Below are 23679 nucleotides of genomic sequence, written 5' to 3' on the forward strand. Positions count from 1 at the left end.
CAAAGCGTGCGCGCTGTACTGTGATTGGTGGCTCATTTGACCAGTTAAGTTTTTATCCACTCATAAATAAAAAGGAACGACTGATTTTGAAAATGTAGTAGAGTAAAAAGTAAGATATTTGACTTTGAAATGTAGTGGAGTTAAAGTAAAAGTCTTCCCAAATTTAAATACTTCAGTAAAGTACAGAAGCAAAAAAGCTACTTAAGTACAGTAACGAATTACATTTACTTCGTTACTGTCCACCACTGCCTGGGAGTAACATACGAGTACCTGGTTTTACCATTCGGCATGTCTCTCAGCCCGAGAGTATTTATAAAATGTACAGAAGCGGCCCTGACCCCGCTCAGGGAAAGGGGCATTCGTCTCGCTACCTACATAGACGATTGGTTGGTGACAGCTCAGTCAGAGCAAGAAGCGAAAAATCACACAACTATGCTTCTGGAACACATTCAGAAACTGGGTTTAAAAGTTAAACACCGAAAAGAGTGTTTTGACTCCCGCACAGTCTATAACATATCTGGGGCTGTCACTGGACTCGGTGACATTCAGAGCGCGACTGTCAGAGGACAGGGTGGGAAAATTCACCCGATGCCTGGCCGAGTTTCAGAGGGGGAAAACTGTTTCATTCCGCACATGCCTCAGATTATTGGGTCTGATGGCCTCAGCCCTAATGGTTATTCCCTTAGGCAGACTATTTATGAGGGAATTTCAGCGCTGGGTAGCGTCTCTGAGACTGGACCCATTAAGACACTCCCGGAGGAGAGTGAGAGTGACGTCAGAGGCGGTTTTTGCACTGCGAGATACCCAACCTTCTTGGTTCAAGGGGTTCCTATGGGTGTGGTTCAAACCAGAAAAGTCATAACGACGGACGCGTCGTTGTCCGGTTGGGGGGGCATTCACGAGGGCAGGATAGTGAATGGAAGATGATGGGGTCATCATCTGACCGATCTTCACATAAACTATCTGGAAATGCTGGCCGTGTTTCTAACGTTGAAGCATTTTCTTCCTTTTCTGAAAGGACATCATGTTCTTGTGAGAACGGACAACACCACAGTTGTGGCATATATAAATCGGCAGGGAGGCCTAAGATCACTTCCCTTACACATGCTGGCATGCAAACTGATTTTGTGGAGCCATGCCAATCTTTTATCCCTGAGAGCGACGCACGTACAGGGCGTCATGAACCAGGGTGCGGATCTGCTATCCAGGGGAAATCCACTCTACGAAGAGTGGAAATTGAACAAGGAAGTGGTCGAGCAGATTTGGGAAATATACGGCAGAGCGACAGTGGACCTGTTTGCGTCCCACGACAATGCTCAGTGTCCTCTGTTTTTCTCCCTGAAAGATCAGAGCGCGCCTCTGGGGATAGATGCGCTGGCACACGACTGGCCCCGCACTCTTCTGTATGCGTTCCCACCGATAGCATTAATATCCCCAACACTCTACAGAGTGAGGGAGGAGGGACTAAAGCTGATATTAATAGCTCCGAGATGGCCAGGGAAATACTGGCTGGCGGAGATCATACGTATGCTGTACAAAGACCCGTGGTCTCTCCCGTTACGCAGAGATCTACTGTCACAGGCAGGGGGGGAAATCCTTCATCCCCATCCAGAACGCTTGGCACTATGGGCCTGGCCTGTGAGTGATTAAATTTGAATACAACCGGTCTGTCTGACAATGTCATCAGAACTATACAGAATGCTAGAGCTTCGTCGACTAGGTCTCTCTATGACTGCAAATGGGGCGTGTTTGAGCGCTGGTGCGCGGCTAAGAATGAGATTCCTTTTCAGTGCTCAGTGGCAATAGTTCTATCATTTCTACAGGATTTGATAGACTAAGGAAAAGCGTTTTCAACCGTTAAGGTGTATCTGGCCGCTATTTCTGCTTGTCACATAGGTTTTGATAGTAAAACCGTTGGGCAGCATCCTTTAGTGTGCAGGTTCATGAAGGGCGCGCGTCACGTTTTGCCAGTTTCAAAACCGCTTTCCCCTTCATGGGATTTAGCACTGGTACTTGATGCGCTCTCAATGTCCCCGTTTGAGCCACTGGACAAGATTGATTTTAAAATAATGTCGTTTAAGACGGCGCTGCTGTTAGCTTTGGCTTCAGCGAAACGCGTAAGTGAGATTCATGCGCTTTCGGTGCATTCAGCATGTATGCAGTTCATGCCCGGGGATGCAGGGGTAGTTCTGAAGCCTAATCCTGCATTTATGCCCAAGGTAGTTAATTCTGTCACTCCTTTTGAGCTAAAAGCTTTCTATCCACCACCTTTTGCTTTACCGAGACAGCAAAAGCTAAATGAGTTGTGCCCTGTGCGTGCTTTACGCATCTACATGGAAAGAACCAGAGGGTTCAGGGAGAGTGATCAGCTGTTCGTATCTTGGATGAAGCCAAGAATGGGGAAGCCGATTACTAAGCAGCGCTTGTCGCACTGGATAGTGGAGGCGATTTCATTGGCGTATTCCAGTAAGGGTCATGCGCCCCCGACTGGTTTACGTGCGCATTCAACGCGGGGAATGTCAACTTCGTGGGCTTTCTTTAAAGGAGTCACGATACAGGATATTTGTAAAGCGGCGAGTTGGTCCTCACCGCATACATTTGCAAGGTTCTATAAACTGGATGTTACAGCTCAAACTTTGGCACATGCAGTTTTGAGCGTTGGAGTTGAGTCATGAATTGGGACTCATTCAGCCCTAGAGGTGGTGCTGTGGTTGGCAGGAGACTTCGAGGCAGGCTATCTGGCATTACGGGAGTTAGTATATCCCATAGTGAGACACCGAAACGTATGCTTGAAAGACAACAATAGGTTACTTGCGTAACCCCGGTTCTCTGATAGCATTAAGTGAGGTGTCTCACCAGATCACCCTCCTTGCTGTGTGAAGCGAGGAAGAGGTGTGCTTGTTTTGAATGTCGTAATGACGTAGTGCTGCTCCTCTTATACTGAGGGGTGGGGTAGCCACTCCCAGACACTACGTCATGTCTGCCAGCGAATCGGAGCTGGCGTAATGTAATAGGACTTCTGTGGAATCCGCGGAAGGGGCGTATCCCATAGTGAGACACCTCACTTAATGCTATCAGAGAACCGGGGTTACGCAAGTAACCTATTGTTACATTCGATTCCTCCGTCCTCGCGTCTTTTCCTTGCAGCCTTCCCTCGCATCCTACAGGGGGCGGAGCTGAGATGCGAGGAAAGGAAGCGAGGAAAGGAAACGAGGATGCACAAATAAGAAATGAGAAGCAACCACAGAATATGATCCAGCTGGCTTTAGCATGGACATACATTTTCTTTGAATAATACCACTCTTATGTGAAACGTTTGTCTTTTGCTCAAGTTGCAGTCAGTCAGAATTTGACTGGTTTGGTTAGCCTTTATGTCTTTCATATGTGAATGTGACCACAGACATATTTCCTATTTATGCTCATTAGACTTTTATCTTCTGTCTATAGAGTCCCAAAATTACATATATTTTTGATTAACCTTTTATTTATTTAAAAGTTAACAATATATGTTTATCAGGTTTGCATTCAAGGCTTTTCATTTGCTTTCACATTCGCCAACCCGGAATAAAATTAATTAAACAGACACACATAGCCTATGTATGTGTGTAATATACTTACTGTATATGGGGTAAGTTTCATAAAAAAAGCAATATTTTGAACAAAAAGCTGAGAAGTTGGGGCAGATTATACTGGAAATGAAAATGTGACACACCAAGAAATGGTTTCTTTCTTTTTCCACTTGCTTTAATCATGCATTATAACTTTACAAATATTGAACAGATCTCTATTCACAAATAGATCAAGTGCTGGATAAATTGGGCTGGTGGAGCTATCAATGATGTACTCATGATTTTGGACATTTTCAGTATGAGAATGAATAAATGATAATACATATTAGTGAGTTTAGTGGCCTCAGTAAAACAAATTAAACAAATTATACATTACCCATGAGGTTATACAAAAAAACTAAATCTTAAACAAAGCACACTTATATCAGAAGTATTTAACATTCAACTGTGTATAATAATAATGATGTAATCTTCACCACTGGATGGCAGTATAAGGCACTTGAGTAACATTTGGTATGTTAATATATTTATTAACAGCTATATGATAGAACATAATAGAGATCAAAATGTTGGAGTAATTTAGTTTGTTTCAAATGTCTCTCTTATGCTCAGCAAGGCTGGATAATGTGAACAAAAATACAGTAATATTGTGAAAAGTTATCACACAATTTAGAAGAACTGTTTTATATATTATTGAATTTTAAATGTAATTTAATCCTGTGATAATAACAAAGCTGATTTTTTTGCATCATTACATCAGTCTTAAGTCTCACATGATCCTGCAGAAATCATTCAAGAAATGGAAGTACATCGAAAACACAATGACACCGTGAATGTTATTGATGTCAGAGCTGAAACCATCTTTAAGAATAAAACAAATTAAACACACAAGACAAATAAAGGTGACTTGAGGAAAAACAATTAGTATTATTTGACATATATGCAACATTTGACGCCAACAGCGAAGCATGTTCATTAAAATTCTACACAATATAGTGACTGAATATGCACAATAAACTATTTATACCTGCAGGTAGATGGCGCTGTCACCAATTTCTATTTTTTTAGTCGTAATATATTAATGTAATATATCTACTGTAGACTGTAAAAGGATGCACTCATGTTGTTTTCCCCAAACTTTTGGAATTTTTGTTTTGTCCCTCAAGCCATCCTACTTATGCCTCTTCTTATATTTTAAGTATGTTAAATCTAAGATAAATGGAGAAAAAAGAGATGTAAATGGAGAGCAATCAGTATTAGCAACCCTATCAGATTGATGTTTCAGTTAAGAGACAAATAATCTGCAAGGCTCTGGAATACCTCTGAATAATTTATATTAATCACACTTTTATATAATGTATCAGTGTTTGGGTTGAGTTTTGAGGTTGTTCAAGATCCATAACTTGAAGCTGCTGTAGGTCAGTATCTTGAGGTCGCTGTGGATGTGTGTTACTTCCCTCAGGAAAACCATTTACTAGACCTAAGAATACAAAAGAAATCAACAAAATCTCAACACATCAAGAACAACTTAACCAACAAACCAGAAAGGAGTTGTTCATATTCATACATATAAAGTCATGCTACACATTTCATTGTAATAAATTAGAAATCCAACTCACCTATCACTCCAATGAAGAGAACAACACTGACCAGACCAAATATCAGAGTAACAATCTGCCACGATGCCTTCTCAGTATGCGGCAATACTGTGAGATTATAGAAAATAAAGCAAGTTGTGTTTTGTGCACTTGATGTTTGTGAAATCAGTATCATTAACTGTCTGTCCATGACAATTTGTAGTTAAAGTCCCACTGTGGTGAAAATCAAGTTTTTAAGATGTTTTTATGTCTATGTGGTGTTTTTAATATGCTTAAAGACGAACAATGTGCAAATTCATCAGTCATCACCATTGATGAGTATTTTCTCCTTAAAACTGCAGTGAAAAAAGGCGGTTTGAAATCTACGGCGTTTCTGACGTCACAAACTACCTCGTCACAAGGCGGGCGGGCTTTAGCATATCAAGTCTCAAGAGAAGCCAGGTTATGTGCCTGACGTTATGTTCTGGTTCAAACATATATGGCTGAACTAAACCAGTATTTCCACTTGCAATGGTGTAGCATACAGTAAAGTTGACCGAGTGGATCAGGTATTCTGAGTTCATGTGATTGTGAGGCGGGGCTCATTTGCATATTCATGCTGCACATATGCTAAATGAAGCAAATGTGTAGGAGTTACATTCAAACTATTTTAAGGCATAAAGAAATTGTTTTCACAGGGGGAAAAAATGTAATTGTAATTTTGGTTATCAACGATCAGTTTTAAGGGATACAATTGTTTAAACTTTAAAGACACACACAGTTTATTTTTGTAATAAATTATATTAATAATAACAATGAATTGGTAAATTAAATATAGATAATGAGATGACGATGAATAATAATAAAGAAACTAATGAAATACTGAATAAAAACACAAATTTAATTACACCTGTGTTATATTTATGGCTAGGGTATGAGATATTCAGACATATTAGTGTATAAACACACTGATTTACCTGACTGACAGAGTTGAGTGATGTCCAGATGTTTGGTCTGGTTGCTGATGGGATTGTTCAACACACAGCTGTATGTGTTTTTATCCTGATATTCCACCTCCAGAGGTAGAGAGAGACTGATGCTGAGATTAAACACACTGATGTTGGACAATACACTGTTTCCTCTGTACCAGGAGAGAGTCACATGACTCACGTTCACCACTGAACACTGCAGCACACATTTAGAGACTGATGAACTTTCAGATGATGAAGACCATTGTGAAGCGTTTCTGATGATGACAGGAACAGGGAGAGAAGCTGGATATTTAAGGAACAAGAGAAATCAGAGTAAATCAAATAAAAAACAAACAAGAATGTCCAGATTTATATTCTCAGTCAAAGCTTAGTCAACACACACAGGAGGATACATTACAAACAAACACTTTTTCATTATATCTAATTCGCTTAAAAACACAGTATTTTTAATTCTGTGAGTTAATCTGACAAAGATTGATCATGTCAAAATCAAATTTGGAAAGAACAGACCCAATTCTACTGCTGTACTTACCATAGACAGTAACTCTGAACGTTTTTACTACTACTGTATTTGTGCTGATGTCTAGTTTATAAATTCCAGAGTCTGTGGTTCTGATGTTTGTGATGGTGAGGGATCCCGTCTGAATGTCCATGTGCCCTCTGTCTCTGAATCTCTCATCAACAGTATTAATATTTGCTTCTCTACTGATTTCAGCTATGACAGTATCTGGATGTTCAGCTCCAAACATCCACTCTATCACTGTTTTATTTCCCTGTATGTCAGAAACATCAGCGTGTAGAGTGACAGAATCTCCCTCCATCACGGACAAAGTCTTCATTTCCCCAGTCTCAACACCAAACACACCTGGAACAAATGTTAGTCCATATTGCAAACACGGAATGCATCAAAAATATTTGAATACTTACCACCCAAATGCCACAACAACCAAAAACGCAGTAAAACTAAAGCGAGAATCATATTCTTCCGCAGTTAAAAGTGTCAGAAACCTCAGACGCTGCTTTAGGCTGATTGACAGGATTTGACACCCTGTCGCGTGAACGCGCACAGGCGGTAAATCCGCCGGGGGGGGGGGGGGGGGGGGGCGATTTACCTCCCTGTTATTAAATCAGTAACGGAAAACAAACCTTAAATCCATTTATCTACATATCTAACGAAGTCTATTTTTACTTAAGAGGGAGCAGGTGGTTTTGTTTGTTTGTTAGGAAAAAATATATTTTTTTTTTTAACTACACATGGGTTTTGCCGTCCTTAAATGTAAATCATTATATCTTTACATTTTCAGTACGTTAATAGTTATTTTACTTACATTTGATCCAATATGACAATTAACATGTAGTCATTGCCCATATCCTCCGGTCAGATTGTGTTTTAGTTAATGGCTTTTGACTTTCTCCTTGCAGGACTAACCAATAACTTACCAGACCTGAGCTTGAGCCATTTAAAATGACACAATCACAGATCATTTGACTGAAATATAGTTCATGATAATAAAAAGGACACTATAGGCCTAGCCTTGCACAAATGTAAGGGCTACTATTAGTCAACTAACTTTAGAAATCTCTAATAGAACTAGTTTCATAGCATAGAAATATGAAACCAGATACTCCAGTCTTGCTCTAATCTTTATCTTAAAATAGATTAGCTAGGCCTACTTTTTTTTTACTCTTGTGGTGTAAATTATTTTGCTTGACTTCTGACTGTTTTTTAAAGCAATAGCCTAGTGTTGATAGATTTATGTCTGTTTCACTGTAAAGCTGTTTTATAGCTAAATGAATGTCAGACTGCATATTAACAGTTGGACAAGATATTTTTTACCCACAAACTACACATGCAAACCAACCACAAACATCCATCCATTTGTTCACTCAACAGAACAAACCACATTCATCACATGACACGCGTGCGTGTGTGATACTGCCCAAAATACAGCTCACACCACAACAGGTTTCTGTTTGACATCCATGCACTTTTGTTTTAATATGTTACGGTTTAAAGTTGAGCTGTATCATATTCTTAATAATCATCTGAATATTAGCATTAAAATGTATCAAGGTATCAAGTTAAGTTGACAAAACAAGAAATAAGAATAATTATTTACTTTTCTTTTATAGTATCCATCTCTTCTATGCTTGATCTGGCTCTGACGTCACTCTTGACAGGGTTTTTTTTGTGTGTGTGTGTGTGTGTGTGTGTGTGTGTGTGTGTGTGTGTGTGTGTGTGTGATGACAAACACAAGCAGCCAACAGTGTGGTTAGCCTTTATGTCTTCCATATGTGACCACAGACATATTTCCTATTTATGCTCATTAGACTTTTATCTTCTGTCTATAGAGTCCAAATATTACATATATTTTTGATTAACCTTTTTTAATTTAAAAGTTAACACTATATTTTTCTCAGGTTTGCATTCAAGGTTTTTCATTTGCTTTCACATCCGGCAACCTGGAATAACACACACAATGTATGTGTGTAATATACTTAGACATTTTGTGGCTGTCACCTCCTCCACATGTTCCTTTCTGCAAATTGTCACACCTCTTTTTTAAAGCATTTTGCAGAAGTGTGAAGATAACTACAGTAATGAGGAGATGTGTGACACTTTAATTAAATAAGGAACATTGTTGAACATGGCACATTAGCATTAGATGAAATAATGGCTTTTATGTTGATGTGAAATAGGCTAATATTTAGCATCAAACATCACACACTTGTTGAGAACACCGATAGCCAACGCAAATGTTAACATCACAGAAGACAAAGAGGAACAACTCTTCACTGGGTTAAAGTGCAGACCACTTGTCTAGATGCAACACTTTATAATAATCTCTTTATAATCACTGTACAGAACAATATGACTAAAAGTGTACTCACCAATGATGTGTAGTCTGGTGGCATTGCTGAATTTTGGATCTGAGCCTGATGTGCCCATGCAGCAATAAACTCCTAACTCATCAATAGTGACATTATTTATGAACAGATGATGTTTAGAGTCCACTGAATATTTGTGTCTGAATCTTTTATTGAAGTAAAACAGATTTTCCTCTAAAAGAGTGCATTATCAAAACCGCAGAATCTTGAAGTTTTAGTAAAAACCAATAAACCCTCTTCTTCACCAAGATCACAGTTTATGGTCACATTTTGCCCCAAATCTGTTAGTTGATCTGTTAAAGTCTCGGCAGCTTGACACCAAATGAGCAGATCTACAAGATAAAAATAAAATAAAAAGAATCATGTTCATTTACAAGTATCCTCTTAAAACGCTGTCACATTTTAATTCTTTATCATATAAGTTTTTATGTATTGTAACCTTCACAGACGAGATTTGGAGAGTTTTACTCAAAACAGTTCACTAGGCAGAGTTTCAGTGCAACAAAACATGACTTTTATTCTTCATAAAGTGTGGGAGAAGGGAGTGGGAGAAAAGTAACTCAGGTTTTCCTTCTTTCTTGGTAGCTCCTTGTGACAGCAAGTTTATATCTGGAAGGGAGGCAGAAGAGATGTAGGGTAGTGATGTGACGTTCGGCACCGAGGCTTCGAAGCTTGTATCAAAAAAAAAACATCACAAGAAGATCACATGAAGCATCACATGAAACATCACATGAAGCAGTGTATCGGAGCTTGATTCAGTTGCCATAACCACGTGATCTGTGACGTCCGAAGCTTCGTTTCGACACACAACCACGTGACTGCTTCCTATTCTGATTCAAAAAAATAGCGCGAACCCTTTGCGCAGGTTTCGAGTGTCATGCGCTTCGGTAGTGAACTGAGACCGACTGAGACTGAAACAGAGAGTGAGCTCTCTTGAATTTTTAGCATGGAAGTCTGGCAGCATTTTCAGGTCGTATCAACAAATAAAGTAAGCCAATTATTATTATTTTGTAATAAGAATATGATTTTAAAATGAATTATGATTCACGAATTTATATAAATTAAATATAAGAATTAATTATAATGTAAATTGATATTTACATGTAATTTTATGCCTATTCAGTGCATAATAAAAAATGTATTATGTTAAATAATAGGCCTACATTATGTATATGAAAAAAGTACTCCAGTTAATACGTGACCTCTTTCTGTAGGTTGAGTGCCTAATATGTTCTCAACAGCTTTCTTATAACAACATAGTACCTCAGAAAGCTCACAGGTTCATGATGAGACGGCTTTGCAATTGTGCAACAACCTCCTGAGACTTCTTTCTGAGAGGATGTCTACATATGAAACTATGAGCATCATGACTCTAGCAACTCTGCTTGATCCACGCTTCAAAACTATCGGCAGCCAGTCAAATGCACAGAATGTGCTGCAATCATACGAGCAGCCCAAAACAACCCATCCTCTCAAATCTCCTCATCACAACAGAGCCAACAGGAGCCACAGGCAGCCATGCAGCCCACTCAGGTACTGTTTGTTGTGTGTGTATGTTTGTGTTTTATTACATTTGGCATGGATCATGCATGTAGCTATTGCAGAGAAATACATTGAATTCCATTAAACTTGTATTTGTATTATTCAATTCTTTTTCAGGTAAAGGTCTGTGGGATCTACTGGACAGTCATGTCATGGAATCCAGACAAATTAAAAATGCAACAGCAGATGCCACAGTTGAAGTTCAAGTGACCCAAATATTCCACGTACAGAAGATCCCCTGCATTTCTGGGCTACTCAAAAGCGTGTCTATCCACATCTTCATTGTCTTGCCCTGGAATTTTTATGCACCCCTGCCTCCTCAGTCCCATGTGAGAGAATATTCTCAAAGGCAGGTAAAAAAAAGGAAATAGACTTATTAGCCCTCACATTGTTGAACAAGTCCTGTTCCTTAATAAAAATCTTCAATTTCTTCAGTTACCCAACTCCCCAGTTCACAAGCACTTTCACTACCCAGCACTTCACCATTTTACATTATTTTGATTATATATGCCTATATGAGCCTTGCCTATGAACTCATAGGTTTAGGACTACGGCTAAAGTTTTAAGGCTGCATTTGTTGAACAGAGCAGAGTTAATTTCCCCTATGTATTAATTCTTTCATAAGTTAATTCATAGACTCATTTGTTCAACATTGTGTAAACATCAACACTAACACTGATTATTTTTATTGCTTTGTGGTTATGGAGCTTAAAATATGACAATATGATTTGAATTTTAATTGTTTAAATTTGAATTATTTACAAGTGAAATCTAACAAAATTGAATTTTAGGTGGTAGTTTAAATAGTTCTGAATTTTATTTTTTTTAAACGAATATTGAACATTTGAAATTTAACAAATTGAAATGTTTTTATGGCTGAATTTTATAGACATGTATTTTCAAACAGCTAGTTTTTTTGTTCTGAATTCGTATACTGCAAATATTCAGTTTAAAAAAAAACAGATTCAAGTTTTCAAGATGAAGAAATTCGGAACTTCAAATTCAGTTTTCTCAAATTCAATCTCAAATTCAAGTTCAAAAATTCAGATCTTACAGAAAGTAGGTCACAGGTCATCCACAGGGAAGAGTAAAGGATCTCAGATAAGTCAAACAGAGCATTTTGGCTGAACTGCAGTAGTTTTCTGCCGCAAACGCGGTGGTGGTTCAAGAGAATCCGTGTATCTTTCGTTCAGTCGTTTTTTTATTTAATATTAAGAGTAGAAAAATGAGAAAACAGCTTGAGTATTAGATTTCTAATATTCTAGTAATAATAGTCCGCTGCAGCAGTTGCACGGAGCTTACAAAACGCGTGTATTGCAACTATGCTACATTTAATTTTCTCATCAAACAACTAGACTAACGAATGGCTCGGTACAACAGAAGAGCCTAGAAAGGGCTTTTTTTCTGTGTAGACCAGCAGTTGGTCTGAATTTGCTATAACCTATAGCCTATTTTCTGGACTGTAGGCTAAGTCACGTTTTATCATGAAACACGCTGTGATTTATTCCAAAGTGACTCAGGCATATATAATGCATTTAACGTTAAATAATCTAAATGTTGACTTTCAAAAGTAGGCGCGCCAAGAAGGCTATTCTCTTTATTTTGGTTCATTTTTGGTGAGCACCAGAAAGATCTAAAGAGACCGAGACGCGCTAAAGCAGCGCATCATGTTGTTTTATTTATTTTTCAATGACATGATATTTTGTAGTCATTTTGAATGTACACAAATAAAAATATACATTTTACTGTTTCGAATGATGTCATATTATCTGTATGACTATAAATAACAGAGTATTAAGTTATTTTCCAGCAGTGGAACAAATCCAAGTGATGGCGTTCGCGCATCGCGCTCTCACACAACATAGTAGGCTATCAGTTCTGGCGTTGCTTCATATCGCAGACTGTTCATTATCAAAATGAAACACAGTCAACCAAACATATAAAAAGTTATTCTGCCTAATTTAATTGGTCTGCTGTACAATATAAAGGGCAAGCTGTGCCGCACAGTCCTACTTGTTATTCCAAACATTTACCTTGCTGTGAAGACGCTGATTTAGCCTATACGTGTATTTTGGGACTCGACTGAAGTATGACGCCTTTTTATTTGTATTATAATATAATATATTAAAATACATAATCTTCTGAGTTTTATGATGTAGGCCTTGTGTGTTTTATTAAAATGTATTATAATTTACATCTCAAAAGGATGCGCTTTGTGCATTCTCTGACATTATATTTATTTATTTAATTAATATTGAGTATCAATTGATGTTAAACAAAACTCTGTGTTATTTTCTCTGGCAACTAAACTTCCAAAAAAAAAAAAAAAAAATTCCAAAGCAAAGCCATTGTGCGTTCTCTCCACGCTCCGCAGCTTTTCCACACAGATTTTGAGAACTGGCCAGCTAAAAAAAAAAATAGGCCAAAGAAGTAGACTAACGGCTAGTGTCCGGGAGATGCGAGGTACGTTCATATTTATAAATAAACATAACTGATTTTGTCTACACCTAAATACATTTCCTAATAATAACAACAATGATTAAGCCCAAATGTGGGTGGGGGTAATGAACACAATATGTTTTTTTGTTTTTTTGCCCAAATGGTCTCCACTCTATGCATTTTGTAATAATAGCCTACAGCAACATTTTTTAACTGACCGTATTTGCCAGAAAATAAGTCGCATGCACAGAGTGCAAGTCACATCGGATCATGTTGAGAGAGAAACGCGTCATAAAAAAAAAACATTTTAATATTAGCCTATTCAGCAATAGTGTAAAAGACCTGTAAATAAAATACAACATTTACATGATAAACACTATTAACATGTAGGCTATGTGTTGCCTATTTCAGTGGTTCTCAACTCCAGTCCTCGTGACCCGCTGCTCTGCACATTTTGTATGTCTCCCTTATTTAACACACCTGAATCAGATCATCAGCTCGTTAGGAGAGACTCCATGAACTGAACTGAGTGTGTCAGATAAGAGCGACATACAAAATGTGCAGAGCAGTGGGTCCCGAGGGCTGGAGTTGAGAACCACTGGCCTATTTTACTTTCCCTTACTGAATGACAAATGGATGCAGAAAACAACAAGAATGAAAAATAAGTAGTCATGTATAATAAAATAATATAGGCTACATAGACTATAAAAATAGCCTATATTGTGCCCTTTATTACAAACAACATTTAGCCTATTTTAAACGCCAAGCCTAAACAAATTTATTTAAATCAAAACGGTCGCGCATCTCTCATTCAGTCAAAAGTTTTCATATTTGCAATGTAACATGTGGATGCTAACTATTAATATAAAAAAGGCTTCATACTTCAGTCGAGTCCCAAAATACACGTATAGGCTAAATCAGCGTCTTCACAGCAAGGGAAATGTTTGGAATAACAAGTAGGACTGTGTGCGGCACAGCTTGCCCTTTATATTGTACAACAGACCAATTAAATTAGGCAGAATAACTTTTTATATGTTTGGTTGACTGTTTCATTTTGATAATGAACAGTCTGCGTTATGAAGCAACGCCAGCCCAGAACTGATAGCCTATGTTGTGTGAGAGCGCGATGCGCGAACGCCATCACTTGGATTTGTTCCACTGCTGGAAAATAACTTAATACTCTGTTATTTATAGTCATACAGATAATATGACATCATTCGAAACAGTAAAATGTATATTTTTATAAATAAAACGTGACTTAGCCTATACAGTCCAGAAAATAGGCTATAGGTTATAGCAAATTCAGACCAACTGCTGGTCTACACAGAGAAAAAGCCCTTTCTAGGCTCTTCTGTTGTACCGAGCCATTCGTTAGTCTAGTTGTTTGATGAGAAAATTAAATGTAGCCTATAGTTGCAATACACGCGTTTTGTAAGCTCCGTGCAACTGCAGCAGCGGACTATTATTAGTAGAATATTAGAAATCTAATACTCAAGCTGTTTTCTCATTTTTCTACTCTTTTCTGCTCTGTTTGACTTATCTGAGATCCTTTACTCTTCCCTGTGGATGACCTGTGACCTACTTTCTGTAAGATCTGAATTTTTGAACTTGAACTTTTGAGATTGAATTTTAGAAAACTGAATTTGAAGTTCTGAATTTCTTTATCTTGAAAACTTGAATCTGTATTTTTTTTAAACTGAATATATGCAGTATACGAATTCAGAACAAACAAAAAAACTAGCTGTTTGAAAATACATGTCTATAAAATTCAGCCATAAAAACATTTCAATTTGTTAAATTTCAAATGTTCAATATTCATTTAAAAAAAATCAAATTCAGAACTATTTAAACTACCACCTAAAATTCAATTTTGTTAGATTTCACTTGTAAATAATTCAAATTTACACAATTAAAATTCAAATCATATTGTCATATTTTAAGCTCCATATGTGGTTTTCATAGCACAAAGTGATTTATTACATAAAATAAAATAAAAAAAAATTGCTTTTCCACCTTTTGACCACAAGCTGTCGTTAGTGTGCAACGTATTGAAAAGCTTCGAGTAATGAACCAATTTACGATACACTTGAGGGGAAAGCCTCAGTGCTTCACAAAGCTTCATTTCACCATCACTAATGTAGGGTTATCAGATTGTTCAGGCTACTCACATCCTCCTCTAGGCCTCTATCCTCCAGAACAGGGCAGTATAACATCCAGCACTCAGTGTCTGATCACCTCCTCTGTTCTCCTCCTACTGTGGTGCTTAGCTCTCTTTTATGTAGCTGCTAAATGGCCCAACAGCCTGCAGCTGAGGCTCCCTGCCAGAGGGGGGAATTGTGCACACCTGTGTTGGAGCCATCCTTGGTCCTGAACCTCACTGTGCAGCCCTGACCTTTTGTCTTCCTCTGATGGTGCTGCAGGTGATTGTGCTGTGTTGTGAGGGGCCATGTTTCCTTCTGGCTACCACAGTATCAAGAGAAATTAATATAGTGCAGTGTGTCCAAACATTTGACTGAATACATGAAATAAAGTTACAGGAATAAAGCACATGAAAAGCTGTTCAAAATACTCAAAGATACTTACAGAGATAAAGATGAATAATAATCATGTTGTAGTTGTAAATAAACACTTGAAAATGAAACCCGGGTCCCTCGAGACAGAGATGAACTCTTGTACAGAGCAAAGAGAGGAAAAGTTCAACCACGTCAAAGCACAGGAAGTCAGGTTTTGCTCTGACTGCCTTTTCCTGCATTTCACCCATCATCCATTTCATAAGTGACTGAGTGGCGATATTACATAGTATAAACCTAGATATTTATAGAAAAACATTGGGGAGCAAAATGTTTATTTTGTGGGATCATTAAAAAAAACTTGAATTGAGACAAAGAATTAATAAAACATTGCAGTTAATATTAAGGCATCCAACCCCTGAACATAAGCGTATTTTCATCTGGAAGATGTATTTCTTTGAGCATTTGCCCATCTCCAGTATGTCTGAGACTCTTCCTGGCACAAATATACATTTAGATTTTAAATGTCCTTAAAATGTTTGATTTATATGTAAAACTGTTTGTTTTGCATATTATAAACAGTTGATTATCAGATGTATGTATACAACAAATGTTTTTTTCTAAAAGATGACGTGTGCTTTCTGCAAATGGTGCAACATGCTGAAATATTGACTGTGCAGGAGCCGAACGTAATGATTGTTCAACCACTAGATGGCGGTGTGCACCAGCGGTGTAGGTGTAGTACCTGTTCATGTTATTTAATTTATGTTAAATAACATATGAATTTGAACAATAAATTTAATATATGAATTTAACAGATGATATCAGGAAGGACAGCTGTGCTTGTTTTAAAACAAGTTATATTTTTCATCTAACGGACAACAAAGCATTGAAATTTATATTGCTGTGTGGACGTTGTGAATTTGTTTATAACAAACTATGAGTGAAGAATATCTTACCACCGTTCCCTGGATTAAAGGAAAGCTACTACAGTGTGTAAAGACACATTTTACTTGAGGATTTAAAGAGGAAAGTGGGACAGGAAATAACGAGTAAAATTGGGACAGTAGCCTATGGAATATTAAAATAATATAACTGTAACACACACATCTAAAATGTGAGAGTGAAACAAGCCAAAACGAGTGAGCGAATTCGGACAGCCATTGAACGTATAGGCTACATCATTATTACTCATTATTGTATATCGGTGCTGAATAGGGGGCGATTTCAGATTCAGCCTAAGATTTATGCAGATGGTCGGATCTCCACGCCGCTCCTGTGCGCCTCAGCATCGTCTGTAATACAGCAGAAGGCAACACTTTACAATACGGGTGCACTAATAAGCATTAATTCATGCTTAACTAATGCACAGATAATCATGTGTTAATGGATGACTCATGAAGAACTAAACTATTAATTAATGATTACTGCATCAGCAACTAATAAAGATTCTAAATGATTAATAGATTAAGTAATATATGAATTGTTATTAATTAAATGCGTCATAATGTATTAATTCCTTAATAACTTATTTTATTAACTAATAGTGTAAATTAATGTGTTAATTATCACAGTTGGTCAAAGCAATGTACTTCAACTTCCAGTTGTCGGCTTTAATTAATCATTAACTAATGATTTGGAAATGTATCATGTTACGACTTTACTTGTTGAGGCACATGACTATTAACTAATTGTTAAGTAAAATGCCATTTATGGGTTTGGACATCCACACTAAGCCATGGATTTCAATTTCCAACCATGTACAAACAAGATTTCACTGAGTCCGATGAACCTTGTTGTTCACACACAGGACTATGTCAGGTTAAGCTTGAGGTCGTGGTACACTGAGAACATGCGGTCGAGCGCTGCTATTTCATAACACTGTGTCTCGACTGGACAAAGACAATAGAACGTCCATTATAGTCAGTGATACTACACTGGATGCGGCGCGACGCTACACGACAAAACCCCGACAGTAAACTAATCCCACACTCTATTTCTGACGTAGGGAGAGCGGGGCACAAAGTAACGCTTTTTGACTTTCTCAGTTTGTGTAAATCTACTTATGGTTCAGAGTATTTATTTTTTTCCCACATTAATTTCCCACATGTCTAGTACAATTATGTGTTTTTGTTTTATCAATACAGTATATACTTTTTTCTTGATATACCCCGAAAGAATGGAAGTGAAATGTGACAACATGCCCCATAGGTGGGGTACATTGTAACATGACATATGGCAGCTTAAAATGTTATCTGATCTAATAAAAAAATATACAAAACAAACTAAAATATTTTCTAAATAAAATACAATTAAAAAAACGTTTTCATATAAAATAATGGCAATTTTTAATAATAAAATATAAACTCATTTTTGAGTTTTGACTACGAACACATGAAAACACAGCTATACAACATAGTTCAAAACAAATAAATAATTAGTAATTTCTGAACATTGACTCTGTCTTTATTCACCTTTTTCTCACGTTTTCTCAATAAAATTAATAAAATTATAGAATATAATAGCATAATTCTAATAGGGGCACATTGTAACGCAGTGTGACAACATGCCCCCGCCTGCACAACTGGGATTTAAACCCGGCTAGTGTCTTCTGCTAGTTAGCGAAGCATTAAATAACTATCTCAACTGTTAAATAACATCTTGGATATTCATATATATCAGATTTGTCTTATTTTAAATAAACACAAAAAATAGAGATGAAAAATTAACTTAAGTAAGAAATTTATTAATTTATTTTGGCGGAATTTTTTTTTCCTATATAGTGTTGATATGGCAACTAGTAAATACACAAAGTTTCGTCATCCAAGCATGTGCGGAAGTATTTAAAACAAGCGTGTTACAACTAGCCCCGTGTTACGTTGTGCCCCGCGCTCTCTACTCAGAGCTCTTGTGCTAGCTCTGTTACGAAGGACAAATGGACTTGCAATGGTCTGTCATGTCCAGTGTAGACAGCTGTCTCGTCCAGATTAAACAGAAACAGATTAAACAGGAGTTAAGATTCTGGTGTGCTGATATTTGTGTGCAGCCCAACTCACCCATCCTTCACACACATTCTTTGACATAGCATTCACTGCATGTGCAAACTGTCAAAGCCCATAAATGGCATATTACTTAACAATTAGTTAATAGTCATGTGCCTCAACAAGTAAAGTCATAACATATTTGCAAATCATTAGTTAATGATTAATTAAAGCAGACAACTGGAAGTTGAAGTAGCCTACATTGCCTTGACCAACTGTGGTAATTAACGCATTAATTTGCACTTTTAGTTAATAAAATAAGTTTTTAAGGAATTAATACATTATGACACATTTAACTAATAACAATTCATATATTACTTAATCTATTAATCATTTAGAATCTTTATTAGTTGCTGATGCAGTAATCATTAATGGTTTAGTTCTTCATGAGTCATACATTAACATGTGATTATCTGTGCATTAGTTAAAGGGATACTCCACCGTTTTTTCATTAAACTATGTTATTCCCTTAAAGGCACACTGTGGAGAAATTGTGTTTTTGTCAAACAGCGACCCCTAGAGTCGCTGTGGAATACTTGCACTGTCGTAAATACCCCTCCACCCATATGCAGATTTAATGGAGTGCACGTCACCGAAAGCAACAGATATGACCTGCATTTTATTGATCATCAGCTAAAGTAATAAGAGAGAGCAGTAACAGCCCTGGTAAGATCATTTCATTTCTTTACTTTTAATGATGATGATTGTGTGATAAGCGTCTGCGACTTACTTTCACTTTGATTTGCGATAGTTTGCACGTTGTCTTGATGAATCGATGCTCAGCTGCGGTGATGCGTGTTCCAGTAGCGTCATCATATCTGGCAATAACATATGACTATAACACGCTCTCACACGTTTTTTTATTTATTTTTTTTACATTTTTGGGAGGAGTACAATTTACATATGTGGTTTCAACAACCAGATGCACACTTGTCCAGTTTCGTCTGGAATGCGTCTCAGACCTCCTCCTGAAGTGGTTTGAGCGATCGGATTCAAATCCGTCTTGAATGCGTTTCGGAGGACATTTACACCTGGTCTTTTCACGATCGGATAGCTATCCGATCTGAGGAAACGCATGAAGTGGCCAGGTGTAAACAGCCCCATGACAAAAACATGCGCACGAAAGCCGAAAACAAACGCTGGTTGGCCTCTCACGTCCAAATTTGAGGAAGTGGTGGGGGAAGTGACGTATGCCGTAAAGCAGTCGAATTTTGTAGTTCTTTTTGTGCTCGGGTTACTACCCGAACCCTGAAGTTACGTAGTGCCAGTAAAAGCGATACAGACCCTGTCAGGCTATGGCAGACGTGTCATTCAACCTATTGTAAGTCGATGTACCATCACAAGGGTCTTGGAAATATATTATGAAGGTTGAAAAGCTACATGGTGTTCCTTTAACTAAGGCCATCCTTAAAAATATTCTTGTTTGCCGTAACCCGACCGACCCTGTCAATTTAGTACCAACCCAATTATTTATTTTTTTCCCCTTTTAGTCCGACCGACTTGCCGGTTGTAAAATGCGTTAAGACCGACCGATTTTTTTTTTTTAACTCTTCAAACAACTAATACAAATGCAATAAAATAATATTAGTTATTAAGTATTCTGAATATAAATTGCCTAGACCTACATACAAACATAAGCTACGTTCTTTCTTTTAAATAAAAACCCATGGCGCGTCATCTATGATGTTTACACCATTGGTTAACGCATGTCACACTACGGCCTGTAGGCTAAGTTCGCTTCGTTTCATTCACTGTCAATGGTTCGCGCTTGGTAATGATGGCTGCAGCTTTACTCTAAAGATTATTTCATTATTATATGTTGTTGAATATGGTTTATTAAAAAATAAACATATGAGAGCGTGTTATAGGCTATATGTCATGTTTTAGTCAGATATGACGACGCTACTGCAACACGCATTGCCGCAGATGAGAAGCTGAGCATCAACATGCTATCGCAAATCAAAGTGAAAGTAAGTCACAGACGCTTAACACACAATCATCTTCATTAAATGTAAAGAAACGAAATGATCTTACCAGGGCTGTTTCCGCTTTCTCTTATTGCGGGCTTTGATTCAGAAATTTTAGCTGATGATCAATAAAATAATGTATCTCATAACTGTTGCTTTCGGTGACGTGCACTCCATTAAATCTGCATATAGCGGGAATTGAAGATCGGATTTATATCCGCAAAAAAAAAACCCCCCCACACATTTGTATATGTAACCAGGTGTAAATGGAATCGTTTTGATAAATCAGATTGCAATCCGATCTGAGAAAACGCATGAAGTGGCCTGGTGTGAACAGCCCCTAGACATCGGTGAAATTTTTTTTTGCCGTTACTGCAAACCAAAATATTTTTAAGGATGGCCTAAGACGAGTTGATACATACCTCTCTCATCTCAGTGCGTGCACTTAATCGCTCTGGCGCGCAGTGACACTCTGATAGTACCCACAGGAAGAGGATCAGGCGTGACTTTTTACTGAGCCAGTCGAAGTACTCCCAAAAGTGCTATTCCGCCATACATTATAGTTATCCTTTTTAACCCGCTTAGAAAAGCGCCACGTTTTATTTTGTGTCACCATACTTGGTCGTCTAACTACTCCTGTAACTGTTTTTAAATAGGGAAAAACGTGTTTTTAAATAGGGAAAAACGTGTTTTTAAAATAGGGAAAAAATGTGTTTGGTCACTTCTAAATTCATTGCTGTTAGATACCATTGAATATACTGGGCTAAGCTAAGTGCTTTCAAAGTGTCACTGCGCGCTGGAGCGATTAAGTGCACGCACTGAGATGAGAGAGGTATGTATCAACTCGTCTTAGTTAAAGAGGCTATATGCAACTTTTCCCCCAAAATAAACGTAACAATAGCCTTTTTATTTGACCATTTATGACTCAAACATCTCCTGATGAGCATACTGACACCTTGTCAGCTCACAGTGGGTGCACCTATAAGCCTGTATCCTATTTTTCCTATTTTCTGTCGGGTCGGATTTTTCGCGCGCTGTCTGCGGATGTGACGTCAAACGCGTTCATGTTAAACGTTTCAGATCACTCTGCCACCACCGCTAGTCAGCAAACAAACTTAGTTTCTCAAACAATATATGTATTTGACTGTTCTTACCTCTGTAAACATAATGTTGACTTCTTTGCAGCGGATGACTTGTGAAGTGTGCACGTACGAGAGCGAGCAGAAAGGAAGAGCAGTTCCGTTTTTTGGCCACAGGTGTCAGTCGCGAGTTTAAATTTCAGAAAATCGCATGTAGCCTCTTTAAAGGAATAACATAGTTTAATATGAAAAAACGGTGGAGTATCCCTTTAATTTAGTGCAGATTAGTGAAGTGTATATCAGTAACATGCATATGGCACGGTCTTATAATCACTGAGGTCCCGAATGTGAGGTATTACGGGGGGTTCAGGGGCATGCTCCCCCGAGAAAATTTTGATTTCTCTGATCTACATTTGTGCATTTTAAGATGTTTTGAAGGCCAAAAAAATTGGATAACAACAGCTTTAAAACCATGTGCAGGCAGCTGTTTATTTTCTCACCTCATCAGCATCACACTCTTTTTCTCTTTGTTTTTATCTTGCTCTGTCTTTTCCCCTCCTAAAGCTGAGCTTTGACTGATATAGGCTTTTCATTTTTGTCTGTCGGTGAAGAAAGTAAACATAGGGTCAACTGATAGGTTGATTTATGAATCATTTTCTCAGACAAAGCTACCAGGAAAGCTAGGTAACTAAGTTTATTAAATTCATTCACAATATGTACACATTCATTATTGATCTAGGCCTAATACATGGCCGTAGACAGGGCTTTATAATCAAAGAGATCATAAATTTGAGATTGTTATGGGGTTAAACATTTTTATTTCTCTGATATGTGCATTTCAATACGTTTGAAGGCCAAAAAAGGATAAGAAATAGATTTAAAACCTGCTCTCTCCTCATCTCAATACACTTTTTTAATTTAAAAGGCTACAAATTGTATTATATTAATTCTCAACATGTACACATGCATTATTAATCTTGTGCCTATGAAAACGGCTTTGTTAATGTTTCTTGTCCCCTCACAATGACATAATTACACGTTATATAGGCCTATTTTCAGCTCAAAATGGCGAAATTAGACAAAAGTTTATTAGTTTTCTAATTATTTTTGTCATTCGTTTAACATTTATGACCTAAAAAACTGTCAAATATAAAATGTTTAGTTTAGCTACTTACATCTTCTTAACTCGCACTTGACCGTAAACTGAAGCGTCAGTCGTGCTGCTAAAATTCGCGCACAGCAGCTTCTGCGAACACGAATTTGTGTAGCCTACACTTAATCACAAATGTTTAGGGGGGCTAGGCAGAAGTTTAAAAAGGGTCTAGTGACGCCTATGGTTCTCACTCTGCGTGTGTTTCGCGCTGGATGACGGTCGTGCTGAGCCTATGTGCTGAGCGGTGCAGGTAACGTTACAGAGGAGAAGTAGAAGAGAAGAGAAGAGGATGACACCATTTGCTAAGCGGGGATGTTTTCATTTTCATCCATAACACATACATTTTAAACCACAAACTATGGAGTATGTTTTGGACATTATTTAACCTTGTCAAAACGAACAAAATTTTTAGAATAACAACATTTCTTACTCCAAGTTTTTTACTCCAAGTGCTGAGGCACCCCTAAAAATGGGCTAGCCTCGCCCATGGTGTATATTGTAAAGTGTTACCGTTAAAACCTTGGGTGCATGCAGCAGCAGTTCCAGGTCAGGCAGGTCTCGGTTGCAGGACATTTGATGCTCTCTCGTACATATGATTGTATTTTCTATATGAGAGTTTGGAACATGAGAACCAGGTAAAGCCTATGGGGTTTTTATATTTTATATGTTTTATATTTGTTAAATGTTTAATGTGAATTTTCAGTAGATTGCCGTTTTCCTTTATTATTAATTATTAATTACATTATTTAATTGTGTGTTTGTTAATTTGTTTCAAAAAATTGCTTGCTTTTAACTGCAGCACCTCAGTTTTAGATTATTTTAGATTAGTTCTGAACGTCCCATAGCCTATTAGTGTGCTATTCATATCTTGTCCTTGTATTGACTCCAGTGTAGTTGTAATACACTGAACTGTGGTTGTGT

At 37.5% G+C, this 23679-nt stretch overlaps 1 protein-coding gene across 14 annotated transcripts in view; it reads right to left on the bottom strand.

Annotated features, from left to right (window-relative positions):
* Nucleotides 1-3735: 3735 nt before the first annotated feature.
* LOC311084500 (natural killer cell receptor 2B4-like) overlaps nt 3736-23679 on the bottom strand; it is a 61296-nt gene continuing 41352 nt past the window's right edge. For 4 of the 14 annotated variants that reach the window (XM_084116579.1, XM_084116580.1, XM_084116578.1 and 1 more), the window contains 4 exons: nt 6671-7003; nt 6124-6420; nt 5189-5275; nt 3736-5049 (listed from right to left, as the gene is read on the bottom strand). In XM_084116579.1, coding sequence (XP_083972705.1) covers nt 4910-5049; nt 5189-5275; nt 6124-6420; nt 6671-7003 — 857 coding nt within the window. In that variant the 3' untranslated portion in view covers nt 3736-4909. Of the gene's footprint in view, nt 5050-5188; nt 5276-6123; nt 6421-6670; nt 7004-7065; nt 7188-9030; nt 9360-9466; nt 9637-15176; nt 15469-15591; nt 15678-22105; nt 22205-22780; nt 22971-23679 lie in introns of those variants that run through there. The other 10 variants (XM_084116573.1, XM_084116582.1, XM_084116581.1 and 7 more) reach the window with 9 other exon arrangements.

The sequence above is a fragment of the Abramis brama genome (assembly GCF_963993115.1).
Source record: "Abramis brama genome assembly, chromosome: 6".
Taxonomy (NCBI): Eukaryota; Metazoa; Chordata; class Actinopteri; order Cypriniformes; family Leuciscidae; genus Abramis; species Abramis brama.